This window comes from Dasypus novemcinctus, chromosome 20 (genome assembly GCF_030445035.2).
Source record: "Dasypus novemcinctus isolate mDasNov1 chromosome 20, mDasNov1.1.hap2, whole genome shotgun sequence".
Lineage (NCBI taxonomy): Eukaryota > Metazoa > Chordata > Mammalia > Cingulata > Dasypodidae > Dasypus > Dasypus novemcinctus.
The window spans coordinates 12,748,928-12,769,731 of NC_080692.1; the positions used below are offsets into that span (position 1 = coordinate 12,748,928).

A 20,804-nucleotide genomic window follows, 5' to 3' on the forward strand; every position below is an offset into this window, starting at 1 on the left:
TTATTTTTAAATTTATTTCTCTCCCCTTCCCTGCCACCTCCCGCCCCAGGTTGTCTGCTCTCTGTGTCCATTCACTGTATGTTCTTCTGTGTCTGCTTGTATTCTTGTTAGCGGCACCGGGAATCTGTGTCTCTTTTTGTTGTGTCATTTTGCTGCGTCAGCTCTCCATGTGTGCGGTGCTATTCCTGGGCAGGCTGCACTTTTTCCGTGCTGGGTGGCTCTCCTTATGGGGTGCACTCCTTGTGCGTGGGGCTTCCCTATGTGGGGGACCCCCCCCCCCGCGTGGCACGGCACTCCTTGTGTGCATTGGCACTGTGCGTGGACCAGCTCATCACATGGGTCAGGAGGCCCTGAGTTTGAACCTTGGACCTCCCATGTAGCAGGCAGATGCCCTATCTGTTGGGCCAAATCTGCTTCCCTATAAAATGTTATTCATAGGGGAAGATGTGGAAGGGGGAGGAGGTGGGTATATGGGAATCCCTTACACTTTTGCTGTAACTTTTCTGTAATCTAAAACCTCTCTAAAAATGTTTCATTATATTTAAAAAAAAGATTCCTTCTGATGCAATTTGGCCATACCTTAACTAAGGAATAATGGCATCTTCAAAAGGTTTCACACCTACAAGAAGGTGGATTAAGATTATGTCTTTTGTTGGTGTACTTGTTTCAATCCACCACCTGTGGGAAGATGAAGGTGCCTAAATTGACTAAGAAAGCAACAATTTGATTTATCAACACCAATTCTGACTCTTTGTTCTGAATTGGCAAGAGCAAAGCTTGCGCTACAGGGGAGAATGTAAGCTCAGTATGGAGATAAACTTGTGACGTAGGGAAAAAAGGATTAGATATTTTTGATCTGCAATTCTGTACTTATGAGATTCAAACCTGCTACACATATTACTCAGAAAAGAGACTTTCTTCCTTTGCCAACTGGGCAACAAGCCCATCAGCCCTGGCTACTGGACCCAACGACAGCTTTGTTGTCTGGTCTTGTTTTCATGGAGTAGGACATATCTCTCCGCATCAACCACAAAACCAATACCGCCTTGCTTTAGCCAAAACTCTTGCGAGGACACACCTGGGGCTTTCAGCTAAAGTGCCCTGGCGATCTTCCAACATCTGTCTGGAAAGATCTGGCAAGTCATTCATGGAGAAAACACACCCTGTGACTCAACTTCAGCTTTTGCTAGCTTGTTCTTGTGCCCTGGAGTCAAAGAAAGTAGAGGGGTAGGGGGAGCCCTGAGGGTAGTGTGAACTGAATCTCGATTGCCTTTACAAATCACCTGCAGTATTTCAAATCTTGTCTGTGCTCCCCAATTAGAGACCCAGAAAACTAGGACATCCTAATTTCTCTAGGTGTCTTTCCCAAGAAAAGAAAAATAATTCTTAAGTTTGGATTGTAATTTTTCATGTTTAATGAGTATAGGGACTAACTACTGCTCAACTGATAAAGAGTTCTTTATAAGATTAAAAACTGCCATTTCCAGCTAATGCTGAAGAGTGAACCACTGGTGTTGGTTTCTTTTTGTGCACCTTTAGGAAATAAGGCAAGACTAGCATTGATTGTGCTTTATGATGACCTCATGAATATAAACAAGGTATTACTTTTCAAAGGAAAAGTGTGTGTATTTGGAGAAAAGGACTAAGATTCATGAGTAAGGGTGTAGTTTTTGACAGTCAATTTTTGGGGAGAAATGTTTGAAGGGATAAGATTCTTGGATAGAAAAACAGACGTAGAGATTGATGGATTAGAAATTGCTTCTCTCACTGTGTAAAATTTAAGTGTCAACATCTAATATTCTAAGAGACTATTAAACATAATATCAGTACTATACTGAGGGTCTAAAATTCAGTTGTCTTTCACCAGTTTTTATAATTACATTGCTTTCACAAAATTGAATAAATAATAAAGAGGATAATTATGTGCTGAAATGCGCCTGGCGATTGAGGAGTTCCAACTACATTGTTTTTTGAAAAGTATCTAAAGTCTTGCATCCAGAGATATGCTGTGCATACTGGTTTTATAAAAAGATGGACTGAAATGCACAGCATGAAAAGCAGTCCATTCCAGTACTCCTCAAATCTTGGTCTATTCCTCAGTAACCAACTTTTGAGGTCTAGAACCCTCTGCCTTTTGCTCAGGCTTGGAGCATATGCTGGATTCTGACAAGGCATAAAAAAGATGAGCAGGGCACAGAGCCTGCCCTCCGCTGGGTCTTGGTTTAGTGGGAAAAACAGACATAAACAAACAATGTGGGCTCTCTCAGCATCACGGATAGCACCTACCAGCCTGATGAGTTCAGGAGACATCTGGATGGAGATCCATGTGCAGGGGCTGGTGTGGAGTCAGAGGGAGGCTTCCAGAAAAGAGAGGAATCCATGCAAAGATGGGGCAAGAAAGAACAAGAGTGGTTAGGGGACCAGAAGTAGTTGAGCATGCAGCACGCATGCTCTTTCTCACCCCCTCTCTTTCTCTCTCTTCTCTGAGTCCTCAGGAGGTGCAGCAGAAGGCTTTCCTTTCCCATTGCATGCTATTGAAGTTACCCAACAAGACCAATGAAGATAAGACTGCTGAGAAGTGGCATCTTTTCCATTATTATTGTTTTTTATTTTATTTTTTGCTGTTGCAGTTTCAATTTTAAATTAATTGATCAACTCAGAAGAGAAAATATGTTCACAGAGCCCCAAAGTCAAATTGTGGTTTGGGACTCTATGCTATGTACACCAGTAAAAAAACATGTTCTTAAACGTAGTCCATGCCTGTAGACAGGACCTTTTTTTTTTTTTTTTAAAGATTTATTTATTTATTTAATTTCCCCCCCTCCCCTGGTTGTCTGTTCTTGGTATCTATTTGCTGCGTCTTGTTTCTTTGTCCACTTCTGTTGTCGTCAGTGGCACGGGAAGTGTGGGCGGCGCCATTCCTGGGCAGGCTGCTCTTTCTTCTCACGCTGGGCGGCTCTCCTCACGGGCACACTCCTTGCGCGTGGGGCTCCCCCACGCGGGGGACACCCTTGCGTGGCACGGCACTCCTTGCGCGCATCAGCACTGTGCATGGCCAGCTCCACACGGTAGACAGGACCTTTTGATGAGGTGCTTCACATAAGAAGTGGCCCAGGATGGGTCTTAATCCTACGATAGGAGTCCTTGATGAGCAGAGTGAAATCTAGACACAGAGAAGAGAAAGCCATGGGAAGAACCTGAAAGTCAACGGAACCCGGAAGAGAGGGCAGAAGCCAGGAGAGGGTGTCATGGGCACTGCCAAGTGCCAGAGAAGCCACAGACCAGGAGCTCCAGCAGCCAGCCCCGGAGCACCAACCTTCTGGGGGAAAGCACTGCCTTGATGAAGCCTTGATTTTGGATTTCTCCAAGCCTCAGGACATGAGCCAATAAATTCCCATTGTTTAAGCCAACCCACTGCATGGCATTTGCTTCAGCAGCCAGCAAAACAAAAACACCAATATTAAATTTATACAGTATAAAAGAAATGCCTCACTTCTTCTCTTCTAATCTGTCCTGTTCCCATCCTCTCTCCACTGCACCCCCTTGCCTATAGTTAACTATTTTGCTTAATTGTTTCTTTTTCCTGGAGTTTCTTTGTGTAAATGCAAGCAACAATGAAAAAAAAAATCTCTTATTTTCTCCCTTTCTTACACTAATGACAGTGTACAATAGGAATACATTTTGCTCTTTTTTTTTAAACTACATATTATATGTTGGATATCTTTCTATATCAACACATAGAAATCTTCCTCATTCTCCATTACAACTACATAGTCTCACATTACACTTCCCTAGACTCCTACTAGTGAATTTTTCTTGCTTCTAGTCTGGGCATTCCAAACAATGCTGTAATGAATAACCTTGTGCCTACATCCTTTTTGTGTGTGAGCAGGTTGATTGTGTGATAAATTCCCCAAAGTGGGCTTGACAATCAAAGTAGATGTCTGTGAAGATTTGATAGAGGTTGCTGCTAGAGGCATCACATCAGCTGGCTTTTAATTATTAGGCAGATCACATAAATCTATGGAATTTTCTACCTATAACTCTTGACTGCTCTTGCAGTCACTTAGCCTCATGGTATACTGGATGGAGAGTGACTAGCACAGATGTCATTAAGAAAGACCTGTGTTCACTACGAGCTGTGTCGTCTTGATAAGGGGGCCAGTGTGGGTAATTGAAATAATCATAATTTTTAGAACTCCTATGTGTGTCATGCGATGTTTGTGGGGTGTATGAGCAGGATTTTGGGAATCAGTTGGGAGGTTTTTCAAACCACAAATGTTTCTTCTCATCCCTCCCTAAGATTCTGGTTTCACACCCTCGCCTTCCTGCCCCATCCCCCCAACATACACATCTCCCCAGGAGATCTATCCTTTTCACCATCTCAGCTCCAACGCCTACAGTGAGACACAATTCTCGATAAGAGTGGCAAACACCTCGGAGCAAAAGGCAGATCCTTAAAGTAAAAAAATTCAGCACTATGAAAAATATATACTATCGGGCCTTCATTTTTCTCCTTTTGTGAGGGCTGGAAACAAATAGTGCCATGAGAGTGCACTGATTTGCATTTGGGAACCACCGCACTATACTTCTCTCCTTTCAGCTAAACAAAGTTCTACAGGTGACTCCCCTAACTTGAAACTCCCTACCCCCATGTTTTGTCGTGTTTCACCCCAGTTCCAAAGCCTTTCCTTCCCATCCTTGTTCCCTCTCTTTCCCTTGTTCATTGGATGCTCTCTCATCTCCCTTTGACTTTCAAAATCTTCATTCAGGCAAAGATTAATTTCCACATCCTTCAAGAAGCCTTCTCTAACTATTCTCATCACAATCACAATCTCGCCCTTCTTTCCACTTAGCAGCTCATGACTGAGCACAAATTATGTTCCTTTTGTTAGTTCTACCTTCAGATCTAAATGGTAAATTCTCCTATGCCATGGGCCATGTCTCAAACGTCTGTTATATTGTACATAGCTAGTACAGGGTGGACATAGTGGTAAATTGGCATTTTTTCATTCATCTAGAAAATGCACTGCTTGCCTGCTAGAGTCCAGCTCATGTGCCAGCTACTGGAGATATAAAAATGAGCAAGATACAACACTAGCCCATGAAAAAATCAAAGTTGAATTTGGGTCATGGATCCGTAAGCTGATAAAGTAAAATAGCGGGAATGGATGTGGCTCAAGCAGTTGGGGGCCTGCCTCCCACATGGGAGGTACCAGCTTCGGTTCCCAGTGCCTCCTTAAGGAAGGCCAGCAGATGCACAGCCAGCAGATGCCACAACCAGCAGAGAGCAAATGTGACTCTGGTGGTTGGGCACTCGCCCCCCACATGGGAGGTACCGGTTCAGTTCCTGGTGCCTCCAAGATGAGATAAGCAGACAAATGAGAGAGTCTTTCACTGGGAGTGGGATTAAAAATTAATAATAAATAAATCTTAAAAAAATAGGATAAGGATCACACTTAGTGATTAGTTGATTAAATCAGCAAATCATTGATCATAGAAAACAGCATTTTTTTCATTAAACATTTTTTATTGAGTATGTCACTGATAATGACCATAGCCTAAATATATAGTAAAAGTTGTGAATTTACAAAACAAACATGCATATCATCATACAGGGCTCCCATACATCACCCCACTACGAACACCTTGCATGTTGTGAAACATTCGTTACAAACTATGACAGAGCAGCATCAAAATATTACTATGACCTGTAGCCAATATCTTACATTTGGTGTATTTTCCCCCAACCCACCTGATTGTTAACACCCTGAATTAGTATTATATATTTATTATAGGAAACCACATTCTTTAGCTCTGCTATTACAAATCTCTCTGGAGGAAACTCAATGGTTGGTAAAATAGCAGGAAAGTGGTTATAACTAGACCCCTGAGATAGGACAGGCTCCTGAGAAGTGGTGGAGCCACAGCCAAAAGGAACCCATTTCCTCCCCAGTCTCTTCAATCAAGAATGGGGGGGGGGGGGGCGGGGGGAAGCCAAGGTAATAAGAAACTGTGGCAAAGATGCAAAGTTGTCAGCCACCCAAGAGAAACACAAGGTCAAATGAGTAGATAAAACACCAAGGTGGGGGAGGATTCTCTGCCCACAGGAGAACAATGGCCTTACAGATACTCCAAAAGGAGCATGAGGTGGGGGGCTGGAAGGGGCGAGCCCAAAGGACAAGGGCTACTGCCTGGCTCTCAGAGTAGCAGGATGTAGGAACGAGGAATATGTCAGGGTATGAATTCAAGAGAAAGGAAAAGAAAAATATATACCCTGCTCTTTACTCTAATCATCAGACTTGGCTGGTTTTGCCATGGCATTGAGCCCATCAACTGGCAGTCTTAAGTGGGAGACCAGGATAAAGGTGATAACTCTAATGCGGCTGATTCTAAAATTCTGGAAGCTCTTGGCCCGTCAATCAGTTGCTTGGGGGAGCCATTTCCTAGAAGTTGCTGGGACAGAGCTACTTTGCTGACACAGGAGGAACAGCTTGTGGTCACCCTGGCACACTGAAACCCAGCTTCCGCCAGAGAGCATCTGGGTCCTTGCCTGAGAGTTGTCACTAACTGGTGCATGATCCTGCACAAGCCATTTGCCTGCTGAGGTGTCTCATTGGAAAAATCAGTATCGGACTAGATGTCCTTTGGCATTTTTTCTAGCTTTGAGATTTTATGAGGTCGTTACTCTTAAACTGGAAAATCAGCTCCTGATGCAGGTAAAATGAGAAATTTAGGCTTGAAGGACAAATGTATGGGGATGCCTTACCCCTTAATCAAACGTGCGCACTGTTGGGGGGTGGGAAATGGTTAACTTTTTTGGCCTTACTTATAAGGCCAATATAAATCATTCCCTATGCCTGTATACAGTTTGGGGAACCTTTTGCTGCGTCTGATTTTTATTCCACCTTCCTAATTTTTAAAGACTATCCCTGTTCATCCATATAAATGCTCAGATGTCACACAGAATCATGGACGATTGCAGAGACTCACCCAGATCACGTAACTGGTCAGTGGTCAGGTTCGGATCTCAGCACAGCCAGCCTGTGTTCCGCACCCACATGCCTCCTCCCGTCTCCTAATTTAATTCATCGAATGCTCATTGAGTGCCATCTATATATATAGCACAGTGCTTGCTGGCATGGAAAAGCCTATCAGCAGGGAACTGCTAATTCAATTAGAGACACTCACCTTAAACAAACATGGCAATGCATTACCACCCCCACCCAGAAAGAAAACTCGTCTTCTTAATGTCAGACCTCTGCAGAAACCACAATCAAAGAGCAGATAGAAGGCCAAAAGAAGAGTTAAGATGGGCCCTCCCAGCACTGGGAAAAAGGTGGACTGTGGAAAAGGAGTATCAAGATGCAGTCCCCATTCTGTTGGAGGATTGAAACAATTGTTGCTTTTGCTGTCTGCATCAAATAATCTGGCTTTGTCCAATTCAACTTTTAGTCCACAAGTAGTTATTTTTCTCTCAGGAGGAAAATAGTCACACCCTGATTCCAGAAGATTTGGGATTCTCCTCAGTTAAAAATGAGGCTGGTGTGTGCCTGCGATTTGCCTGCTGCCAGGTTTCTAAATCTGCCAGTGGCATGGGACTTATTTTGAAGTCACGGTTAATGATGTTAAAGAATTAAAAAGAAAAATCCACTCAGTTACTGCAAAGCGCTCTTTTACAGTGTTTGTGTTCTGTAAAAGAACCTTGCGGGACCAGCAGCTGTTAACTCTGATTGGTTGCATGCTTTCTAATTAGTCAATGGTTAGACTATTAAATGATTAAATGTTAATGACAGTAATTTTCCTTCCATTTATTGTACAGTAGCAACATGTTGGTTTGTTCTTCTTTCCCTCTCCTAATGACTTTTTGTTGAACAAACAGTATTTCAACAAGAGTAAATAAAATATTTCGAGATACCACAAACTAACTGCTTTCATTTTCCATGTATTTCTTTTAATTCTAAAGCCCCTGAAGAAGTATTTTACTTAGTTACGCTCCTACTGCTGGGACTTAGCTTGATATTTTCCCTCTTAGAATACATTATAAGCATTTTTCATGCCTCTATAGACTTGGCGACTTTTATTCAAAGGCTGCACAATATTCCAAGAGATGTTTGTCCCATTGCCGGATTTAATTATTTCCTTGTTCTTGAGGTTGCTCTCAGCCTCTCACCATTATCCAGCATATCAGTTTGGACGGAATTGTTACTACGGAGCCACACACACAGACGTCTGTAACGTGATTATCTTTTGGAACATCAAATGAAGAAGGGGCTTCAGCTATCAGATAAAAAGACAGCTCTCAGTCTATAAAAGGTCACGGTGTGAAAAAAAAAAAAAGTCACCGTGTGGACTGCTGGTAGGTAACAATTCTTCCTTCATCAGGACACAAATAGTCCCAATAGTTCGTAACCAAGATAAACACAGTGACATTCATGTTCATGATTAATAACCAAAAATTCAGACGTACAAATCCCAAGGGCCAATTCCACCTTCCTCTCTTCCCTGCCCACGTGCCTGACCAGCGAGATGGGACAGCACTGCCCGAACTCGGCCGCATTCGAGTGCTAAGGAGCGTCCCTAAATCTGGGTTTTAAGCATCCGAGGGGGATCCGCTGAGCACAGAGCGCTCCTTTCTCGACTTTCCGTTGGATTTAGGGCCAGCGGGTGAGTGCGCGGAGCGAGCCTGTCTCCAGAGCACCGGGGTCCAGGGCTGTGTCCTCGGCGACAGGAATTAAGAGTCTTTGGAGAAGCGTTTAGCCCCCGGCGGGAGAGGAAGAAGGGGAAAGGGGTGGGGTGGCAGGTGGGCGCCGAGTTTAACAAAGCCCCCCGCGGCGCGGGATGGGGAAGGCAGCGGAGCAGGCGGGGACGGCGGGGTCCGAGCTGGCGCACGCGCTAGGCGCGCGGGTCCCCGCGGCGGGCAGGGCGCGGAGCAGCAGGTGCGGGGCGCCGCGGGCGCCGAGCCGCCCCGGGTTCCGCGCGGGGCGGGGCGGAGCGGGGGCCGGGGCGGGGAGCCCCGGGGCGGGGCGCGCGGGGAGGCGGCGCCGGGGCGCAGCCCGAGCCCCCGCGCCGCCGCGCTGCGCTCCCCGCGTGTCGCCGTGGCTCTGGTCGCGCGCCCTCGCCATGCTCCTGCTGCTGGCGCTGTGCTTGGGGCTGCCCCTCTGCGCCGGGGGGCAGGAGCGCCTGGCATCCGGCTCGGAGCTGCCCGAGGCGCGGAGCCGCCGGGACCCCTTGGAGCGAGTGAGTCCAGAACTCGGGGAGCCGGGGAGGGGCGCCGGGCGCGGGCTGCGCGGCCCGGGGAGGCCCCCGCGTGACCCTGCCTTAACGCGAGCGCGGAGGACGTCACCCGGCTCCTCTCTCGTCCTTCCCCGCCGCCTCCTGCTCCGTCGAGTCCCCCCCTCTGGCCTGGGTGGGCGCGAGGGTCTGAAATGTCCCCGGTGCCCGCCCTCCGCCTGAAGCGTCTTGCAGAATTGGGTCGGGGACTTAAAAGTCCCGCAGAATCCGACGTTCTTCCTGGCTGCCGTCATCCGCGCTGCTTTCTGCCGGGGTTTTTGTTGGCTGGTCATTGATTCCTCCCCCTGAGCCCCAGGTGAATTGCAGGGTCTTAGAATCTTAGCGGCGCGGACGTGGGCAGTGTGTTGCTACTGCCCTTCCCGCGCCATCCAGGGACAGGGGACCGGCTGGGAAAAAGAGCCGACCCCCGGTGACCCGCCGCTCTTCCCATCGGAAAGCCGGGGGACAGCGCTTTTCCACTGGATCGTTAGGAATGGGCTGACAGTGGGACCAGGACGGGCCACCGGGCGGCCTCGGACCCCCTTGTGTGCCGGAGTTTGTGTGTGAAAGGCCTTCACCTTCGAGGTGAAGGGCGCCTGCAGGTGTGACATCTCCATGAGCAGGAAAGGGCTTTGCAAACCGTCAAGTGGGTCTATACGGATAGAACTGTGAGGTCTTATGCAGAGAAGTGGCTCTGTCGCTCCTAGAGGGTGGGCGTCTACACCTCCTGGTGCTGTGTAGGCATTTCACCTCTGTTTACACTATTTGCCTTTAAGCAGGTTCTCGCAGGGCGGCAGGGAGGTGTCTGGGTAGACGCTGGTTTTCTCTGCTTTGCCAGCGCCTGGTTCCCAGCAGTAGCTCTGGAAGGCAGGCTCCACCTGGACGGGGATTGTTGTGCTGATTCTGCCTTAAGAGTGTGCTTTTCTGAAAAATGGGAGTAAGGGTAATGCTCTCCTAGGGTTTTCGGGTTTTATTCTGCAATAACAATTCCAGGAACTGGAGTGGGAAAAGGGCAGGCTTTGGATGGGAGAGAAAGGCTGGGTCACTGGATTCTGAGCTCTGTGCATTCCATCTAGGCGTGAAGGACTGGTATACAGTGAGCACTCAATAAGTGGCAGGTGTTTTAGGAAGTGGTTGAGGGCATGGGCTCGATGCCAGGTTGCCTGGGTTTGATTCCTGGTTCTGTCACTTTGCAGCTCCGTGGCTCTGGGCAGCTCACCTGGTGCCTGAATTTCCTCCTCTGCCAGGTGTGGAAAGTGATGGGGTTGCGAGGATCGAATGAGTCCATACGCCCAAGCACCGAGCAAGAGTGGGCACTTAATGTTAGCTCTTGCTGTTAGGCTTGTGCAGCTGAAGTGCTGAGGGAAGGAATTTGGGGGAAAGAGCTTGACACTTGCGGTGGGGGAGGGGCAGGGACCGAGGAGAGTGTGGGAAGGCCTGAAACAAAGACTCTGCAAGTCCAGGAGATTTCACACCCTCCCAAGGTTTCCCGCATAGAATGACAAGGATTTGGCCCAGTTTGGTGATTTGCTGCTGACTTCAGCTGGTGGCGATATCTGTTCATCGTGAAAATGACTGCGTCAGAAAAAAGCCACAATCCCCAAACTCCAAAATATAAAGTTCTACGAAAATCTGCAGTTTCACTGTTATACCTTTTTTTTTAAGTTTTATGCGATGTAAAACGTAAGCATGAGCTCCAAAACTATATTCCCTGGGTTTAAACACTGGCTTACTGGCGAGTTACTTGACCTCTGTGAGCCTCTCTTTCACCAGCTCTGAATGAGGGTGAAGAGATTACTTAGTTAAAAGGATTATGAAGACTGAAAGAACTAATAGACTTAAAGTTTAGGGCAGTGCCTGGCAACGCAATTAGTGCTGCATTCTCAATAATTTTGATCTTCAAAACTGTAATATGCAAACTTTGTTTTTATATATGATGATTACCTTGCATTGCTTTTCCAGAGATATCTCATTTGTCACTTACCTTTAAATGCAAACAGTTACTGATGACAACTTAGATTCAAGTTCCTTCCTCCACACTGCCCTCCCCCCCCCCATCCAAATTATACTCATAGTGGAGGGACTCCTGAAAGCAAAGGTTTTCAAACTCTGGTATGGAAAAAGTCACTTGGGGAGCTTATTAAATATTCAGATTCCAGAATCCCACTACCAGTGATTTCAATCCATTAGGTTTGGGTGGGGACCAGATGACTGAGATGCAGGTGATACATGGACCACATTTTGGATAATACTACTTTAAGAGACTCTTTCAGGAAATTGGTCTGCTACAGATTAATCATTTTTGTAAATTTCTAATTCCTAGGGTTTTCTTAAATAAGGGTCGAATTATGTCCTGGTTATTATGACAGATGCTTTTAATTTACAAAATAATAGCCACCAATTTTTGAGCATCTATCATGTAGGTGCTTTATGTGAAAAAAATACGAGGTGACACGGTTAAGAGGACTTCAAGTGGAGCCAGACTGCTTGGGTTCAAATCTGGGACCCACCATTTACTGAGTGTTCTTGGGCCAGTAACTTAACCTTTCTGGGTCTCAGTTTCATCATCTGCAAAATAGAGTTGTTAACAGTTTCTACCTCATGGGCATGGGGGGATCTCGGTTTTTGGAGGGGATTAATGCTTACATAATTTGGAGGGCCCTCTTTTAAGAAAAAGAAAATTAGGAATACAAAATTAAGCTAAGGTAGGCATTCATTTGGAGTGATTACTAAATCACCACAAATTACAAACGCTAACAAGCTGACAAAGTCCTCAAACACACACGCTGTTGGGGACCTGTACAGGAGAGAGGCCCCAAAGCTTATCTTTTATTGGCTTCAAGTCAAGCCACGTCTACTCTTGTGGTTGTCGTGAGGAGTCGGTGACTTTATTCAGGCAAAACCCTTGTACCTAGGTACCTAGTAAGCCCTCAGGTAATGTTAGTTGTTTTCATTCTTTAGGTACAACCTATTTAAACTTTTAACTACCACTGCCAGATTGGTATCTGTGTACTCACTTTATTTTACCAGTGAGAACATGACAGTCCACCCAGGTCGAGGGTGTGCCCCAGCCTGATACACAGCGGCTAGACTAGCGCCCAGGTATGCTGAAGGTCAAGCTCTGGCCAAACCATCCTCCAAACAGCAAGCCACTTCCGCAGTCACCACTCAGTTTAAGTTGTTCCAGTGCGACTTTTATTTGTAGCACAGCTCCTGGCACAAAGAAAGCGCTCAATCCATATTTGTCGTCGTTCCAACATTGATTGCACTGATCCGTTTCTCATTCCCTGAATTAGGGATTCAATTCCCTGAATGGAGAATTGCTGGATTTTTAATTTCTCATAACTTCTCACTCAGAACTCAGCCTTTGCATTTGAAAATAAAACCAAACGCAAAGATCAAGACAACTGTGTTTTCACTCTTCCAAAAATAGTCAGTAAAAGATGGTGTGAGCTCCAGGTCACTCAATGCTGTCTCCCTTATGTACATGGATATGATTGTTGAAATGGAATTGTAAAGCCGAATGGGGAAGGAGTACACTGTGGGAGAGGTTCCAGAGATGGGCTCCCTCCCAAACCAGCCATATCGAGTTTCTTGGGGGAAAGGAAAGGTGGACTCCTGAGAAGGCAGTGATGAGCGGAATGTGATTTCACGATCCTAACTAGCATTTCCCCCAAAGTCTTGAATGCTCAAGCACATAAATCTTGCCTAATGAGCTGTCACAGTTCCAGTTGGGAATCCCAGCAAGGTTTCTGTATCCAAGGAGTAGCATGGTATATTTAGGAAGAGTTGACACTGAGATGGAGACCAGTGCTTTTGTTCTGGATCCCAGACTACCTTGTTATTTTCCCATGAGCAAGGTGTGCCTCCTTTTTTTTTTTTTTTTTAAAAAAAGGAAGGTATGGGGAATTGAACCCAGGACCTTGTACATGGGAAGTAGGTGCTCAACCACTGAGCTACTTCTGCTTCCCATCCTTAGATTTTACCAGTGAAAAAAAGAGGCAGGTTAACTTGCCTAAGGCTAGTTGCTTTTTTTTTTTTAATTTGCCTGGAAATTGACATTTTAGCTCAGATATGAATACTTTTCAGCTATTAGTGTAGTTATGGGTACCCCAAACTGTGAATAGTTAATAGCTGAATAACCTGCAGCCACAATACTCCAAAGGAAATGAGTTTTGTGAGGTTGATATGGAGGTACCCAAATGCGAATACTCCCAGGCTAACGGTTTCTTAGCCCCGATGATGGATGGCATCTCCAGTGCTGTCCAACCTCTAGCCCTTGACGATTGCAGGTCCTAGAGCAGAGCTGTGAGGTAACTGACTCGGTCTTGGTTTCAGGATTTCAGACCTCCCTGAGATGCTGATAAATTCTTGGTGCACATCCTTCTAGGAGCTCACGATTCCATTCGGTTGAAGGTGTTTGACTATGATCAGCCTGGATGCAGAATCTCTTAAATCTGTTATGGGACCCGGAGTCACAGACCCAGTGACAGAGCTTAAAAGGAAGAGCAGAGGCTACGAGCCTCACTTTCCGTCTCTCTTTTGGTTATCCTGAGTCACTGAAGCCTCCTTTCCCAAAGGAAGTGATCTGATTTGTGCATTCAGAGTATCTTTCTCCATGGGTACAGTTAGGTTTTGCTCCTCTGATCCCCTCCCACTGTCTTTTCCATCGGGGGACTTTTGGAATGCTTTATTTATTTATTTATTAAAGAGTTATTTTATTTACCCCCCCCCCATTGTTTGCGCTGTGTGTTATTCTGTGTCCTCTTGCATTCTCGGTGGCATCAGAAATCTGTGTCTTTTTTTGTTGCGTCATCTTGCTGCATCTGTTCTCTGTGTGTGTGGTGCCACTCCTGGGCAGGCTGCACTTTTTCACATGGGACAGCTCAATGTGGGGCGCACTCCTTGTGCGTGGAGCTCCACTATGTGGAGGACACCCCTGCGTGGCACATCACTCTTTGTGTGTGGCAGCACTGTGTGTGGGCCAGCTCACCACACGAGCCAGGAGGCTGTGGGTTCGAACCCTGGACCTCCCATATGGTAGATGGACACCCAATCAGTTGAGCCATGTCCGCTTCCCTGGAATGCTTTAAGGATATTTCTTTTCTCTTAATGAAATGATCAAATACTGTGATAGATCCAGAGGAAAAATAGAATCCTTATTATTCAAATTTTAAACATTTAAGCAGCTCCTGCTATTTTTTTTTTTTAACCTGTAGTTGGACTAATTGACGATGGGGTAAATGGGACAGTCCAAACTCCATAGTTCTCATAGTATTCTAGCTGCATTCTTTGTGCAAAGGAAACATTTGCCCAACTTTCTACATCCTGGTCCTGGGTCATGCTTGGTCTATATAGTTGGAGGGGAAGGGGCAGATCTACAAAGTCGGTGCTTTCTTCAGCATAGTTCTCTTATGCAACCAGGTTCTCTTTACATTTTCCTTCCCTTTCATCCCATGCCCACAAACATCCTACATGACCTTTTTATGGTCACTTGGGAAATGAGTGAACTTTTTTCCATTTCCTTTGAAACTTATGAACATCAGCTTGTCTATTATGATTTTATATGTTTCTTTAAGTTAGATGATAAGGTCCTGATGCCAGGGATTGTGGCTCTTATTTGTTAATAAATACCATGTTCTGAGCATCTTCTGGTGTGGGAGATATAGGCTCAGTTCAGGAGCACAAGAGAACCCTATTTGAGCCATCTCATAAGTCAATGAAAGTGAGTAGAAGCTCTAAGATGATTATTTATTGTAGTCCTTTTACCATTAGGGTAGAAGTCAGTTCTTTATCTGCCCCCAAAGTCACATCCACACTTTCTTATAAGGCAATGGGAAGACACTCAAACCATTAAAAGGATTAGAGATTCCTAACTAAAAACAATGGTGATGACATTGGTCATTTCCACTTCCAATCTTAGCTGGCACCAGGAATCTGTACGTACCAGGAAGCTTTGAAGCTGGTTCAGTCTGAGTTTAGACTTGGACTGGAGAACAGCCATAACGATCTGAGACATTCAGATAAACATCTCAAAAATGAAAACCCTTCTTTTGTTCTCCTGAAGACTTGTTTATTTTCTTGGATTTTTTTTTTTTTTTAAGAAGGAGAAAACTTCAAAGAAAATACTTTAGCTCAATCAGAAAACATGATGCCTGAGAGGGGTCAGGCTTTCCTTCTGATCGAGGTTATTTTACACGGTCCCCAGCCTATTCCACAATTTTAGGGAGGGAGGGGCTTGAGGTGAACCTGCAGAATTTGGTAAAGAATTTGTCAAGATGCTAGTTATAACTCTCCTTCTGACAATTCCTCATACATCACACCTCATTTTAGGAATTAGAAAGCAGTCATTCTGGGGAGTCAGGGTGGATGATAGCCTAAATTGTATACTTTCTTTTTCTTTCTGTTCCATGTTCTATAGAAGAGGAGACTCTAAAGTGGATTATAACGGTAACCTATATACCTCTCGAGGGGTAGGGATCAGGTGGAAGATGAAGGTTAAAACAATTTCTGTTTTACTTTTAGTTTTCAAAATGGAACTATCTTTTTTGTTTTCTCTGTTTTGGAAGTAGCGCATACTAATTTGTTAAGATCTGAGGTAATACAGAAAAGTTTAAAGAAGAATTCCACCACCTAAAGGTAATAGCCATTAACATTTTAATGTGCATTCTATACACACTAACACACTTACAAAAACAAACTCATGTCAGATATACTGTTTTACTACATAATTTAATTATGTAGAAATATGTCATGAATATATCAGTCAGGATAGGCTGGCTTATATTGTGATAACAAATAAGCTGCAAATCTCAATATCTTAAGTAACATAGATTTATGCTTTATTTCTTCCCTATGCAACGTGTCCATCTTCCCTTTACAACTATGTGTATTGTGGCCACTTGAAATTTGGGCTGATGGAGTAGCTACCATCTCAAATGCTGTGATTACTGTTCCAGAGAGAAAAGGGAGTTCTGGTGGACCTCACATCTGAAATTAAATATCATGTTCTAGAAGTGACAGATGTTGCTTACATTAAAAATCATTGACCAGAAATTGTCACATGGTTCCATCTCCCCATAGAGGGGCAAGTTCAATCTTTCTGGTGGAGAGCTAGAAAAATATCTAGCAGTTAAGCAGTGAACAGCAGTTAAGTCCTGTAAAATGAACAACTTATGGATGTCAGTAAATATAGATCCACATCAGCAATTTCAATAGCTAGATTCTATTATAATTGACTAATACATCATTATGTATTTAACCAAATCCCCTTTTAAAGGATATTTTAGACTTTTTACAAATATTGACAACTGTTTTAAATGTTGCAAGAAATTTTCTTGTACATTCTTTACATTCTTTTTTTTTTTTTTTTAACCTTAGAATACCTTTCTGTAAGTTGAATTTCTAAATGAAAAGATATGGATACTGGTGGGAAAGTAAATGGTATAGCCACTTTGGAAAACTGGCAGTTTCTTAAAAAGTTTAAGTTAACTTTACCACATGACCCAGTAATTCATCTCCTAGGTATAAATCCAAGAGAGTTGAAAGCATTTGTCCACACAAAAACTTGCACATGAATGTTTATAGCATTCCTCATAATAGCCAGAAAGTGGAAACAACCCACATGATGTCCTTCATCTGGTGAAAGGATGAACACAATGTGGTATATCCATGCAATGGAATATTATTTAGCCATTAAAAGGAAAAGAATTGATACATGCCACACCATGAATGGACCTTGAACACCTTATGCTAAAACATTAAGCCAGTCACAAAAGGCCACATATATGATTTCATTTATATGAAATATCCAGAAAAGGAAAATCTATAGAAATAGGAAGTAAATTAAAAGTTGCCTGGAGCTGGGGGGTATGGGAGAATTGGTGCTGTTGGCTGAGGGGTGCAGGATTTCTTTTTGGAAAGATGAAAATTTCTAATATTGATTATGGTGATAGTTATACAACTGTAAATATACTAAAAATCATTGAATTACATACTTTCAATAGGTGACTTTTATGGTATGTAAACTATACTTCATAAAGATGATTGAAAAAGATTTGCAGAAAGTCTAGACATATTTTTCAAATATTTTAAATATATAGTGTCAAATTGCCCTCTTATAAAGATGATTTATTACAGAATAGCAATTTACATTCCTATTATTTAAACAGTGATTTGCCATGAGTAATGCTCAACAACCAACTAAGGCTTTTAAATTAGTCCAGAGGGGCTGGTTAATTATTAATGGAATTTTCAGAAAGACTTATCATCTTCCCATACCCATCCTCTACGTGTGGGGAAGTGGAACAAGTCATCCAGAAAAGACACGGTGAGAAAATTCAAGGTTAGTTCAGTTTTGCTTCAAAAGTTTCCCGGAGTCTAAAGTTGAGTGATTGAGCTGGTCAAAGTGAGGCTGAAACTTTTACTCATTGTAATAGACACAATAGCAAAGAGGGTCATTTCAAGCCAAAAATAAAACAAAACAGAATACAGATATTTTGATTATCTCTTTGTTCTTGTCATCTCACGCATACTCTTCTCACTGATTAAGCATACTCAGGTGACAAGGTAGTATGACATCCTGGGCTAAGCGGTCAACCAGCTCTGAACTGGATGTATTCTAATTCTGGCCTGGAGACTGCCTGATAAATGGTCGAAACTACTTTTCAGGATGGATGGTCCTTTTTGCGAACTTGAATAGACTTTAACCCCTCTTACAACTCACTTCCTGATGACCTCACTGACCTTCTTCTCTTTTTATAGGTTGGACACAGGGTCCCCAGGCATCTCAGGTTGCCGAGGCTGGTACGTATATTCCTGGCACACCTCAAAAGCTGATGACCTCACGTCCCTGTTTCTCTTGAACTGTGTTTCCAGCTCCTCCAAAACTTGCTTTTAAAAGAATTCAAGCACCAAACAGGGTAGCTAATTCTTTTAGAAGGCTTTATTCAAATAGACTTTTCCTTCTAGAAAGAGAACTGATTATTTCTGTAGGACTGTAAGGGCAAAATATTTAAAATGCTCCACTAAATAGAGTTTCACACGCTTTCTTTTTTTTTTTTTTGAGAAGCAACAGCTAAATATGACCTTTACTTTTTTTATGGCATTCCTACACAGGAAATAAAGGCTTTGTTGTGAAGTAAACAACTAAAGGAACCAAAGAATTTGTTTGTAGATTAAGGCTTGGTGAGATGAAAGTTGGGCCAGTCTCTCAATACCTGTTGGAGGCAAACAGATTCAACTTGGGAAATGTTCAGAAATTCTAAGAGCTTATTTGAAGCTACTTCAGTTCTTCCTTCTTTCTGAATATGTGGTGAGATATAAAAATGTGAAGACATGCCTTCAGATTCTAGGGTGTGGATTACCCAGCAAGTTTCTCAGGGGTGAGGCTTTTTATCCAAGCTCTCCTTATATCTGATCTGTACCTGATTAGAGTTTGAGCCAATTCCAAATTTCTTATTGTTACTGTGTCACCGTGATTACCATCTTGGTTTGGACTGGGACTTTTTTTTCTGGCTTGGCTTTCTCTTCCTCTGATCCTCCCAGCTTTCCTCTCCATCCTCCAAAGTTGGCCAGTATTCATTCTTTCATGTGTTTCCCTATGTTCATATAATCATAGACAAACATATACCTTCCTAAATGTGTCAAGCATTTTAAAGGGTCTAAGATTGTACACTCCTTACCAGAGAAATAAATGAATTTATGACCATTTCACAGATTTTGGCAGAAAACAGGAGACTCCTGGGTCAGAGACAAAGGATGATTTAACAATAGCAGTAGCCAGAGAATCAGTATTTTCACCATTCCTTGAGTTCCAATTTCCATATGTTCATGAAAAGAGGACCAAGTTATGTCTACACATGCAATTGGTTGCATTATAGGGGGGGAACCACAAGCTTAATCTTTTATACTGAGCCTTAAGTTTGCTTGGCTTTTGTTCCTAGAGGGAGACATTATCTTTATTACACTGGACATTAAACAGACTCGCCCTTTGTTCTGGAAGGATTCACCATCTCTGCTCCCAAGGCTGTTCACTCTACACACATCCTTAAAAAGATAGTCCAGATCAAAGGCAGTCAGTGCCTCTACTTATAAGATGTGCTGAAGTGTGAGAAACTGTACATATATATGTTAATTAATTAATTAATTAATTCAACAATTATGTTTTGAGTGCCTACTATCTGCCCAGCATTGTTCTAAGCATTAGGGATACTTCCATAAACAAAACGGACAAAACCCTTCTCTTTTAAAGAGCTGAATTCTAAAGGAGGCCAGAGATAGACAGCAATACAAAGTAAATAAGTAAATTAAAAGTATATTAGTAATTGAGAAGATAAGTGCTACTGAGAAAAGTAACACAGCAGAGGAAGATGGGGCAATTTCATATACATTTGCATACTTGAGAACTTTATCATTGTTTTAAAACAATGGAATCATATAATGACAGTTAGTGTTTATTGACTGCTTACAATGTGCCAGGTTTTGTTCTAAGTACTTTATATGTTATAATTCCATTACCCTTATGACAATTCCTTTAGGTGTCTTACAGATGAGAAAATTGATTGAATAACTTGCCCAAGCCTACCTAGTTGTCAAGAGATGGTAGAACCAGGATTTTAGTTCCAACAATCTGGTTTCTGAGTCCATGCTCTTAACTAATACACAGACTACTTCTCAATTATATGAATTTTTCTATTCTTTATTATTCTCACTCAAAAGTATTTCACATGGCATACGTCTATTCATTTTTAAATGGGTGAATAATATTCTATTTTGTTGGCATATAATAATTGTTTAAGTATTCCACTGTTGATGAGCAGTCAATTTGTTCCAACTTTTGGCCCCTACAAACAATGCTACAAAAAAGTTTTTGCAGCAAACCTTTTCTTCATTTTTGTGTTTCAGCCATGTCACACTAATTGAGGTGCTCTGTCTGTTCTGTATTGAGTAGAATTTGGATGTCAGCCACTGGAAGTCTCCTACCACTACCAGCTCATGGTCCACAGGGAAGTGCTTGATTTTATTCTGAATTTAGACACCGTTTTTGTGAAATTCTCTGGCATTACAACAAGAAAAATGTTTACCCTTAAAATGAGAGGCATTTAGGTTTCATGAAGAGCTTTGGACACAGAGTCACCGACAGCCAAACTTCAGCTGTTTCTGTAAAACAAGGGGGCTGGTTAGAGGGTTTCTGAGGTTCTCTACCACCTCCAGAATTATTTCTTCTAATGGCCACTCAAGTATTATTAGACCAGAATAAAACTACAAAAAGTTAATCTTCTGGGCAGAGGCACTGTACCCTGCGTTCTGGCAAATGCCTCCCCAAACCTTCCTCCGGAACTTTTCTGGACAGCATCTTGAATATTTCAGGATGTCCTCAAGGTGGTTCGGCATTAATGACTCATGTGAGTCATACGTAATAAGCCTTAGTCCCTTGAGCTCTTAATTAAGACACGCCTTACCTCAAACTGCCCTTCCATCTGTTTAGCCTTTGTGGGAAAAACCATGAAGAAATTATGTTATGTCACGTA

The 20,804-nt window shown here is 43.2% G+C and overlaps 1 protein-coding gene across 1 annotated transcript in view; it reads left to right on the forward strand.

The window, feature by feature from the left end:
- The first annotated feature begins 9,029 nt into the window (after positions 1–9,029).
- ITIH5 (inter-alpha-trypsin inhibitor heavy chain 5) overlaps positions 9,030–20,804 on the forward strand; it is a 105,075-nt gene continuing 93,300 nt past the window's right edge. Inside the window, exons 1-2 of the mRNA XM_004480071.5 lie at positions 9,030–9,240; positions 18,037–18,078. Coding sequence (XP_004480128.2) covers positions 9,124–9,240; positions 18,037–18,078 — 159 coding nt within the window. The 5' untranslated portion in view covers positions 9,030–9,123. The remainder of the gene's footprint in view (positions 9,241–18,036; positions 18,079–20,804) is intronic.